The 12,433-nt window shown below is 45.1% G+C and overlaps 1 protein-coding gene across 1 annotated transcript in view; it reads right to left on the bottom strand.

The window, feature by feature from the left end:
• Positions 1–5,208: 5,208 nt before the first annotated feature.
• alk (ALK receptor tyrosine kinase) overlaps positions 5,209–12,433 on the bottom strand; it is a 738,611-nt gene continuing 731,386 nt past the window's right edge. Inside the window, exon 29 of the mRNA XM_052470437.1 lies at positions 5,209–12,363. Coding sequence (XP_052326397.1) covers positions 11,224–12,363 — 1,140 coding nt within the window. The 3' untranslated portion in view covers positions 5,209–11,223. The remainder of the gene's footprint in view (positions 12,364–12,433) is intronic.

Here is a 12,433-nt window from a genome sequence, read left to right as displayed (position 1 = left end):
ACTGGATATAAGAGCAACGTCAACTCACCATCATTACGACCAGGAATACGACTTTCCCGAAGCGGACCACCCAGGACAATGGATCGGATCCCAGTTGCCGAACCAAAACAACAACGCCGTAAAAGGGTCATACAAAGCGGTGTTCTGGTCAGGCTCCGAAGACTAACGTTCTTTATATCACAGAAACATGTCTCACTCGAGACACGCTATCGGAGTCGGTACTGCCAGCTAGTTTCTTCACGCATTGTGCCGACAGAAACAAGCATCTTTCTGGTAAGAAGATGGGCGGGGGGTATGCCTTATGATTATTGAGACGTGTGTCACGTTCGTTGAATGGAGGAGACCAAGGCGCAGCGTGATATGAATACATACCTTTTAATGAAGACGAAGAACACTTAACAAACTATACAAAAACAATAAACCGAACCGAATACTTGTACAGGCAACGAGACATAGACAATAACCCACAAAATTCCCAAAGGAGATGGCTGCCTAAATATGGTGCCCAATCAGAGACAATGATAAACAGCTACCTCTAATTGAGAACCAATCTAGGCAACCATAGACATACATAAACACCTAGATGGTAAACAACCCCATAAACATACAAAACCCCTAGACAGTACAAAAAACACATACATCACCCATGTCACACCCAGGGCGTGACAACGTGGTGTGATCATAACAAAATACAGGAACTCAAGTCCTTCTGTTCACCTGACTAAGAATTCCTCACAGTCAGATGTCGACCGCATTATCTACCAAGAGAATTCTCTTCAATTATAATCACAGCCGCATATATTCCCCCCCAAGCAGACACATTGATGGCCCTGAACTAACTTTATTTGACTCTATGTAAACTGGAAACGACATATCCAGAGGCTGCATTCATTGTAGCTGGGGATTTTAACAAGGCTAATCTGAAAACAAGAATCCCTAAATACTATCAGCATATCGATTGTGCTACCAGAGCTGGTAAAACCCTGGATCATTGTTATCCTAACTTCCGCGACGCATATAAGGCCCTCCTCCACCCTCCATTCGGAAAAGCTGACCACAACTCCATTTTGTTGCTTCCAGCCTATAGACAGAAACTATAACAGGAAGCTCCCGTGCTCAGGTCTGTTTAACGCTGGTCCGACCAATCTGATTCCACGCTTTAAGATTGCTTCGATCACGTGGATTTGGATATGTTCCGCATTGCGTCAAACAACAACATTGATGAATACGCTGATTCGGTGAGCGAGTTTATTAGCAAGTGCATCGGCGATGTCGTACCCACAGCAACTATTAAAACATTCCCAAACCAGAAACCGTGGATTGATGGCAGCATTTGCGCGAAACTGAAAGCTCGAACCACTGCTTTTAACCAGGGCAAGTTGACCGGAAACATGACCGAATACAAACAGTGTAGCTATTCCCTCGGTAAGCAATCAAACAAGTTAAGCATAAGTATAGAGACAAAGTAGAGATGCAATTCAACGGCTCAGATACAAGAGGTATCTGGCAGGTTCTACAGTCAATCACGGATTACAAAAAGAAAACCAGCCACGTTGCGGACCAGGATGTCTTGCTCTCAGACAGACTAAACAACTTCTGTTCACTTTGAGGACAGTACAGTGCCACTGACACAACCCGCTACCAAAACCTGCGGACTCTCCTTCACTGCAGCCGACGTGAGTAAAACATTTAAACGTGTTAACCCTCGCAAGGCAGCAGGCCCAGACGGCATCCCTAGCCATGTCCTCAGAGCATGTGCAGACCAGCTGGCTGGTGTGTTTACGGACATATTCAATCAATGCTTATCCCAGTCTGCTGTTCCCACATGCTTCAAGAGGGCCATCATTGTTCCTGTTCCCAAGAAAGCTAAGGTAACTGAGCTAAACGACTACTGCTTTGAGAGACTAGTCAAGGAACATATCACCTCCATCCTACCTGACACCCTAGAGTCTAGGGCCTAGACCCACTCCAATATGCTTACCACCCCAATAGGTTCACCAACGACGCAATCGCAAGCACACTGCACACTGCCCTAACTCATCTGGACAAGAGGAATACCTATGTGAGAATGCTATTCATCGACTACAGCTCAGCATTTAACACCATAGTACCCTCCAAACTCGTCATCAAGCTCTGTTCAACTGGGTACTGGACTTCCTGACGGGCCGCCCCCAGGTGGTGAGTGTAGGTAACAACATCTCCCCTCCGCTGATCCTCAACACTGGGGCCCCAAAAGGGTGTGTTCTGAGCCCTCTCCTGTACTCCCTGTTCACCCTTGACTGGGTGGCCTTGCACGCCTCCAACTCAATCATCAAGTTTACAGACAACACTACAGTGGTATGCTTGATTACCAACAACGATGAGACGGCCTACGGGGAGGAGGTGAGGGCGCTCGGAGTGTGGTGTCAGGAAAATAACGTCACACTCAATGTCAACGAAACAAAGGAGATGATCGTGGACTTCAAGAAACAGCAGAGGGAGCACCCAACATTCCACATCGACGGGACAGTAGTGGAGAGGAAAGAAGGAGGCTGAAGAAATTCGGCTTGTCACCAAAAGCACTCACAAACTTTTACAGATGCACAATCGGGAACATGCTGTCGGGCTGTATCGCCGCCTAGTACGGCAACTGCTCCGCCCATAACTGTAAGGCTCTCCAGAGGGTAGTGAGGTCTGCACAACGCATCACAGGCTGCAAACTACCTGCCCTTCAGGACATTTACACACCCGATGTCACAGGAAGGCCAAAAAGATAATCAAGGACAACAACTACCCGAGCCACTGCCTGTTCACCCCGCTATCATCCAGAAGGCGAGGTCAGTACAGGTGCATCAAAGCAGGGACCGAGAGACTGAAAAACAGCTTCTATCTCAAGGCCACCACTAACATTGAGTGGCTGCTGCCAACATACTGACTCAACTCCAGCCACTTTAATAATGGAAAAATCACTAGCCACTTTAAACAACGCCACTTAATATAATGTTTACATACCTTACATTATTTATCTCATATGTATACGTACATACTGTACTCTATATCATCTACTGCATCTTTATGTAATACATGTATCACTAGCCACTTCAAACTATGCCACTTTGTTTACATACTCATCTCATATGTATATACTGTACTCGATACCATCTACTGCATGTTGCCTATGCCATTCTGTACCATCACTTATTCATATATCTTTATGTACATATTCTACATCCCTTTACACTTGTGTGTATAAGGTAGTTGTTGTGAAATTGTTAGGTTAGATTACTTCTGTGCTTCTAGTTTCGGAACTAATATTTCGCTACACTCACATTGACATCTGCTAACCATGTGTATGTGACAAATAAAATTTGATTTCATTTGAAGCAGTTTTGCCTTGATGAATGGGCAAAAAATCTCAGTGGCTAGATGTGCTAAGCTTATAGAGACAACCCCCAGGAGACTTGCAGCTGCAATTCGGCAAAAGGTGGTTATACAAAGTATTGACTTTGGGGGAATTGTTGTGCACACTCAAGTTTTCTGTTTTATTTTGGTCTTGTTTGTTTCACCCACAAAAATATTTTGCATCTTCAAAGTGGTAGACATGTTGTGTAAATCAAATGATACAAACCCCACAAAAATCAATTTTAATTCCAAGTTGTAACGCAGCAAAATAGGAAAAATGCCAAAGGGGTGAATACTTTCACAAGCCACTGTAGACGAAGAAGCATTCCAAAGTTCTATGCAGGTAAAGTTTAGTCTTGCCAAGTCAGAAGGCAACAAAGATATTGATTGTATACATGGAGAAAAAAAGAGAGACCTTATTTAACAAAAACCTTCATGTTCCACCCAATTAAAAAGGTAGATCGCAACAGTAGCCCAGGTGCTGGTGCTGAATGGCCAATGTGATGTACCATTGATATGCCTGGTTGGTCCCCTTGCAATTGAAACGCTTTTGCATGCAGAACCACGATTGCCTGAGATATTCACTTGAGGTTTGGAGATAGAACTGACTGCAGACAGGAAAAGTTGAATTAGCTTTCATACCACCTAGCTTTGTTATGGTCATTGCTGTGACTTTTCTGTTGCAGTAATTGCCATAAGTCATTTCTTCAAAAGTCATCGCCGTCTCTTCTATAACGGTCACTTCTGTAACAGTGTTATTTGATACTGTTGGGTTCTATGTCTTCATAGACGATACATAATCGGAAAGCACTTGGAAGCTGTTTCTTATAAAAGCCATTATGTGTGTATGCGCAAAAAACAATTTTGTTTTCATTTCTGGTCATGTCCAATGTGTATATTTTGGTAATTGTGTGTGTGTGTGTGTATGTATATGTGTGTGTGTGTGTGTGTGTGTGTGCATAAAATGAATGGAATAGTGGCAAAAAGGGTCTTTCTAAAATCCAAAAACCTATAAAGATCATATTCTAATTTCACTGCTCGTTTCTTGGCTCCACCAAACCTCCCATGTGGGCGGACTGTCTGTTGACGTTTTTGTTTGATTACAAAATGGGGCTCAACAGTTCTCGTATCGGGCCAAATTCCACCAGTTTTATATTAAGTGTATTTTTTTCACTTTCTTTGTTGATTCAACTACTGCACACTACTTCATAGTGAAAACTAGAAGTAGGGTTACTACCTCTGTCATGCTTAATCCCACTCGCCTTCTCTGGCGCTCAAACGTCGCCGGTCTACTAACCACCGGTCCTAGCACCATCATTAGTCAAACCTGCTCCCTATCATTATTCACACCTGGACCTCATGACCAATATTTATCTGACTGTCACCTTGATTACTCTCCCTTTATTTATCCTCAGTCATCAGGCAGTTGGTTTTGTCTCGTTCAGTACGCTTCATGTTTTGTTTATCTACCTATTATTATTTATAAATGTGCCTTCTGCACCTGCTTCCTGACTCCCAGCGATTACGTTACACTCTAACTCTATCGGGCTCCATGAAAAATACTGTATGTGAATTTGGGAGATGCGTGACTTCCCCAAGAAATATGTAATTATGAAAATGATCTAATTAAGTCTGACCAATTAAAGGCCTCTAACAATATTGTGTAGGAAGTCCTAATTCACCTGTGGAGGGAGTCTAGTTGCTGTGTTTTGCATTCGCCATAGGGACTAAACAAATATTTATCTGACTGTTAATGTGTAAAATACTGCAAATCAAGTTTGAAATGAGCTGTATGTTTGAGTGAGTCAAGTATGGTAGCAGCCAAGCAATAGTCATTATATAGTAATTTATTCAGTTTTGGCAGATGTCATCTGTAGGGCAACTTACAGGGTTTACTAGAGCCATAGTACAATACTTTATAATTACAACATTTTACAGCTGCAGTTCAAATGTTTTTTACATGGAGCAATGGAGACATGTGCTGCTGCAAAGAAACCGCATATAATGTGAACACACAGCTGATCGGCAAAAGTGTGCAACATGTTACATGAACCCTCTGTCATAAGCCAGAGAGCACCTTAAAAGAAAAATTCAATCATTTTGAATGTTATAGTTTTTGGGAATCTTCGAGCAATGTTCTATCGATTCTCAGTGTCATTTCATGTACTTATTTTGCCATCTTTGGCAGAAATACAGCCGGTATAAGTCAGTTTATGTCAAATTATCAAATGTCTTCACTACATGTCTATAACAGCTTGTAAGGCTTGATGAAAGAGCGTACAAGCAAAGGGTTTACACAACATATTCAAGCAGACAGGCAAACAACTGACACATTGGCACTTCCTGGATACACTCAAATCACCTTCCTCTTAGCTGAGCATAGGCTAGCACTCATCTTCATGTACCCATTTGAGACTTACGTACATGAAAGTTGATTCGATTGCACATTATAATGAAGTAATGATCACATAAAACATGTGTCTTTAATGTATAAAAGCAGATTGCATTGAAAGTGTTGACACTATGCACATTGAATGTAAATGTGTACACGGTTGAAGTGGACCACAAGTAATTTTGGTTCAAACTTTTCAATCAGAATACTTTAGATTCTACAACACTCGAATTCAAATACAAAAATGATGCAGATTTATGAACATATATTTCTTCAAAATAACATTTTGTGGGTAAAAACCTATTCAATATTGTCCAGTATACACTACATGACCAAAAGTATGTGGGCACCTGGTTCTCTAACATCTCATTCCTAAATGATTGGCATTAATATGAATTTGGTCCCCCTTTTGCTGCGTTAACAGCCTCCACTCTTTTGGGAAGCCTTTCCAAAAGATGTTGGAATGTTGCTGCTTGGACTTGCTTCCATTCAGCCACAAGAACATTAGTGAGGTCGGAAACTGATGTTGGGAGATTAGGCCTGGCTTGCAGTCGGCGTTCCAATTCATCCCAAAGGTTTTCGATGGGGTTGAGGAAAGGGCTCTGTGCAGGCCAGTCAAGTTCTTCCACACTGATCTCGCCAAAACATTTCTGTATGGACCTCGCTTTGTGCATGGGGGGCATTGTCATGCGGAAACAGAATAGGGCCTTCCCCAAAATGTTGCCACAAAGTTGGAAGCACAGAATCATGATTCCAACAGAAATGGCTGAATCCACTAATTTGAAGAGGTGTCCACATACTTTTGTATATGCAGTACAAGTCAAAAGTTTTAGAATACCTACTTATTCAAGGGTTTTTCTTTATTTTTCTATTGTATTTTTCTATTATTCTACAAAAATATGAAATAACACATGGAATCATGTAGTAACCAAAAAATGTTAAACAAATCACAATATATTTTACATTTTAGATTCTTTAAAGTAACCACCCTCTGCCCTGATGACAGCTTTGCACACTCTTGGCATTCTCTCAACCACCTTCATTAGGTAGTCACATGGAATGTATTTCAATTAACAGGTGTGCTTTGTTAAAAGTTAATTCGTGGAATTTATTTCATTCTTAATGTATCTGAGCCAATCAATTATGTTGTGACAAGGTAGGGGTGGTATACAGACGATAGGGGCGGCAGGGTAGCCTAGTGGTTAGAGCATTGGACTACTAACCGAAAGGTTGTAAGTTCAAATCCCCGAGCTGACAAGGTGCAAAATCTGTCGTTCTGCCCTTGAACAGGAACTTAACCCACTGTTCCCAGGCCGTCATTGAAAATAAGAATTTGTTCTTAACTGACTTGCCTAGTAAAATAAAGCTCAAATAAAAAAAATAGCCATATTTGGCAAAAGACCAAGTCCATATTATGGCAAGAACAGCTCAAATAAGTAAAGAGAAACAACAGACCATCATTACTTTAATACAGTCAAGAACTTTGAAAGTTTGTTCAAGTGCAGTCGCTGTGATGAAACTGGCTCTCATGAGGACCGCCATAGAAAAGGAAGATCCAGAGTTACCTCTAATGCAGAGAATTGTCACGCTCGTCATAGTGAGGAGACCAAGGCGCAGCGTGATTTGAATACATTCTTCTTTTATTAACGAAGAACACTAAACAAACAAACAAAAATAACAAAGCGAACGTGACGCTATGATAAACCGAGTGCTGACACAGGCAACTACACATTGACAATAACCCACAAAATACCCAATGAATATGGCTACCTAAATATGGTCCCCAATCAGAGACAACGATAAACAGCTGCCTCTGATTGAGAAACAATCCAGGCAACCATAGACATATAAACCCCTAGATATACAAAAACCCCTAGACAATACAAAATCTAAACAAACCACCCGTGTCACACACTGACCTAACCAAAATAATAAAGAAAACAAAGTTAACTAAGGTCAGGGCGTGACAGGAACCCCCGCCCCCCAAAGGAGCGGACTCCCGGCCGCAAACCTAAACATATATGGGAGGGTCTGGGTGGGCATCTAACTTTGGTGGTGGCTCTGGCTCTGGACGCTGCCCCCCTTTACATTGAGCTCTTCGCCCTTGTAGCACTGACCCGTGGATCATCGCCGGAGGCTCATTACTGCGGATCATCGCTGGCGACCCCGGACTGGGGACCTTCGCTGGAGTACCCGGGCTGGGGACCGTCGCTGTAGACCCTGGGCTGTGGTCCGTCGTTGTAGGTTCCGGACTTTGGCCCGTCATTGGAGGTTCCGGACTGTGGCCCGTCGTTGGAGGTTCCGGACTGTGGCCCGTCGTTGGAGGTTCCGGACTGTGGCCCGTCGTTGGAGGTTCCGGACTGTGGCCCGTCGTTGGAGGCTCCGGACTGTGGCCCGTCGTTGGAGGTTCCGGACTGTGGCCCGTCGCCGGACGCTCCGGACTGGGTACTGTCGCCGGACGCTCCGGAATGGGTACTGTCGTCAGATGCTCTGGACTGCCAAGGTGCACTGTAGGCCTGGTGCGTGATGCCGGCACTGGTGGTACCGGGCTGGGGACACGCACCTCAGGACGAGTGCGAGGAGCAGGAACAGGGCGTACTGGACTGTGGAGGCGCACTATAGGCCTGGTGCGTGGTGTCGACACTGGTGGTACATGGCTGGGGACACACACCTCAGGGCGAGTGCGGGGAGGGGGCACAGGATACACTGAACCGTGGAGACACATTGGAGATCCAGAACATAGAGCTGGCTCGATACGTCCTGGCTGGATGCCCATTCTAGCCCGGCAAATGCGAGTAGCTGGAATAGAGCGCGCCAGGCTAGAATAGCGCACTGGAGACACCTTGCGCATCTCTGCATAACACCGTGCCTGACCAGTTACACGCTCCCCATGGTAAGCACGAGGAGTTGGCTCAGGTCTGCCACCTGACTCATGCAATCTCCTCGTGTGCCCCCCCACAAAGAAAAATATTGGGGCTGCCTCTCGGGCTTCCGTGCTAGCCGTGTACCTTTATATCATCGCCGTTCCTCTATTGTCTGGTATTTCTCCTCATAGTATCGCCGTTCCGCTTTCGCTGCCTCTCTTTCCTCCTCAGAAAGGCGATACTCCCCCAGCTGTGTCCAGGGTCCTGCCCTATCCAATATTTCCTCATTAAATCAGGTCCATCTCCCCATTAAATGCTGCTGTTCCTCCTTTTCATGCTGCTTGGTCCTTGTTTGGTGGGGTATTCTGTCACGTTCGTCATAGTGAGGAGACCAAGGCGCAGCGCGATTTGGATAAATTCTTATTTTATTAACGGAGAACACTAAACCAACTACCAAAAACAAACGAACGTGAAGCTATGATAAAACGAGTGCTGAAATAAGCAACTACACATAGACAATAACCCACAAAACACCCAATGAATATGGCTACCTAAATATGGTTCCCAATCAGAGACAAAGATAAACAGCTGCCTCTGATTGGGAACCAATCCAGACAACCATAAACGTATAAACCCCTAGACAATACAAAAACAAAACAGACCACCCTTGTCCCACCCTGACCTAACCAAAATAATAAAGAAAACAAAGATAACTAAGGTCAGGGCGTGACAAGAATAAGGTCATTACCAGCCTCAGACGAGCCTCAGTCATTGCAGCCCAATTAAATGCTTCACACAGATCAAGTAACAGACACATCTCAGTATCAGTGACCCAACACACCTACAGGCTGTATAAGGGCTATTTGACTAAGAACGAGAGTGATGGAGTGCTGCATCAGATGACCTGGCTTCCACAATCACCCAACCTCAAACCAGTTGAGATGGTTTGAGAGTAGTTGGACCGCAGAGTGAAAGAAAAGCAGCCAATAAGTGCTCATCATATGTGGGAACTCCTTCCAGACTGTTGGAAAAGCATTCCAGGTGAAGCTGACTGAGTGAATGCCAAGAGTGTGCAAAGCTGCCATCAAGGCAAAGGTTGGCTACTTTGAAGAATCTCAAATATAAAATACATTTAGATTTGTTTAACACATTTTTGGTTACTACATGATTCCATATGTGTTGTTTCATATTTTTGATGTCTTCACCATTATTCTACAATGTAGGAAATAGCAAAAATAAAGAAAAACCTTTGATTGGTACTTTATATACAAAAGTATATGGACACCACCACTTTCATTTAAATGAATTGCCACATATAAGAATCCATGGAACAGTAATTTCTGTCTTTCCATAGAGGGCCATATTATATACATATAAAACATATTTAACGAGAAATGGAAGGTGAACTTGCCTGAATAAACATTTAAGATCAGTGTACAGTAAGCTCCATAGTATTGCCCTTCTAAGAAAAATAATTATGTCCGTCTTTCTTTACCTCCCTCTCGCTCACACACCTAATCACACACCTTAAATTGTAAAGACAGCCACTCACATACTCATGGCACTGTTACACTCCCCCAACAATTCCCTTTCACTTCCACCCTCATACCATAGCAACCTTCACCACCATGAGTACTGATTCCAACTGTCTGAAATACCATTCAGTGCATTGGTCATTGTTCCCAAGGGTTTATATTAATTCAATTAGGTCGACATTGGACAAAGATTAGTGCAAAAAAAAAGTCAAATAGCTAACCCATGTACAGTATGTCAAACTAATTTGGAAAACGTTGGTGTATTAATAATTTATAGAGCTCCCAAATAATAAATAGACAAATAAATAAATAAACAAGCAGGCAAGCAAGCATCAACAAACACATTTTTTCTTCATTGTAAAAAAAAACCCACACAACTCAGGAATCCAGTGTCCGGCTGTCACCATATTTTGGGAAAATTGTTTCTGATTGATGAATCAACTGCCAAGGCCTTAATTGCCAATGAAATAGATAACCCGCAATGAATGACAGCTAGAGAAGAAGTTAGCTAATGCTACAGTCAGTTAGACATCTAGCAGATGTGTGTGGTTCTTAGTTATGTGTTTGTATGTTCTGTTTGTGTGTTTCCAGCATGACTCCATGTGAAAGGCTACGTTGACATCGACAGAGAAGATGAGCGGTCGGCTCGTGAACACATTGCAAAGAAATTAGCAAGTTCAACCGAATGGAAACATCTAACCGTCCTGCCACAATTGTCTACTGAACATTAGCCAGTGCTGCAACATGTACATTGTTCCTGTTTTCCTAGCCAACAACCCATAAGCTTTTCTTCTTAGTGGTCCTTTGCAGCTCTCCAACGTGCTTTAACACCCCATTGTAATTTCCACAGCCATTTTATCTCATTGGGATTAAATATTTTTGACTCAATGCAATAGCTTGATCCAATCGGTGGATGAAACCAAGGTGTCCTGACGGGAGGGCTGGTCGTAAGGTGTCCTGACACAGTGTTGCACGGTGTATCATCAAGTCTGGCTGTATGCCTATCTGTCTGTACACACAGTCTCCAAGGTGGAGGTTGGGGTTGGAGGGGCTAAAGCACTGTGGCATTGTGGCCCTCCATCCGTGGCAGCCTCGGGTCCTGCACCGTCCCCATGGTGACCAGCAGAGGGAGGCTGTCCTCGGCTTTGGACGTCGTCGAGTGGCTCAGCGACAGCTGGGTCCCCGCCACTCCTCTCTGGAGGGCCACGGGTGGCGGGGGAGGGGGCGGTGGAGGAGGGGGGTTGACAGAGACAGGATTCTGGTGGTGGTGGGCTGCCTCTAGGGGTAACCCTTGCTCCTGGTAGCCATAGCCGATGTTCCCGCAGGGGAATCTGCGAAGTCTAAATAGAGGGACCGGGGGTAGGGCGGCGGAATCTAACAGGAGCGGGGAAGGGGTAGGATCACTGGTACCCAAGGAGGTAGCCTGGGGTGGTGGCGGAGGTGGCAAAAGCGGCCTGCAGAACCCCTGCTGTTGCTGCTGCTGGTGATGTAAGAGCTGCATCTGCTGTTGCTGCTGTGGATGGAAGGGGTATGGTGGCTGGAACTGCTGCTTGTGCTGCTGGAGACTCAGGGCCCCCACCGCCTCGGCCACAGTCCGTCCCTTGTGCTCCTGCCCCTCGCCTGGCACCCTCCCACCTCCAACTCCCCCACCTCCACTGCCTACTCTTTCCTGCTTTTGCTGCAGCTGTTGTTGTTGCTGCGGTTGTTGCTGATGCTGCTGCTTCTTCTGCTGTTGCAGCTGGAGGAACCAGGAGCCGTAAGTGGGGTTCCACAGGTTGGTGGGTTTCCCATTGCGACCCTCCTTATCCCCAGGGTGGCCCTGGGTGAAGGCCAGATTGACGTGGCCACCGTCTGGGTTAGGTTGCTGGGTGGAGATGGGGGGAGGTGCCTTGGAGGTGGCTGTGGTCATGGTGAATGTCTGGGGATGGGGCAGGGGTTGTTGAGCCATCGCCTGGGGCTTGCATGTTTCGGGGAGCTGGTTGGTAAGGAGGAGGGGTTGTTCAACTCTTCGGTTCTCCTCGGTGGGCTTGGGGGCTGACGGTGGCGGTGCGGGGCCCACACCGTCAGGCATCAGAGTGGACACCAGCAGGGGGGAGGCCGTGGGGTCCTCAGGGCGCATGGGTACCCGCTCCTCCTCTTCAGGGAGGGGGCCATATTCCACAGGCAAGGAAACAGTCACCACATCGGGGTCCTGGAGAGGATAGAGGAGCAATGTTTCTAGCATTAGACACAAACAATTGTGAACAACAAACTATGATATT

This window comes from Oncorhynchus keta, chromosome 2, assembly GCF_023373465.1.
Source record: "Oncorhynchus keta strain PuntledgeMale-10-30-2019 chromosome 2, Oket_V2, whole genome shotgun sequence".
Lineage (NCBI taxonomy): Eukaryota > Metazoa > Chordata > Actinopteri > Salmoniformes > Salmonidae > Oncorhynchus > Oncorhynchus keta.
The sequence above is the reverse complement of the archived record's forward strand: the minus strand, read 5'-3'. Positions and strand labels throughout refer to the sequence as shown.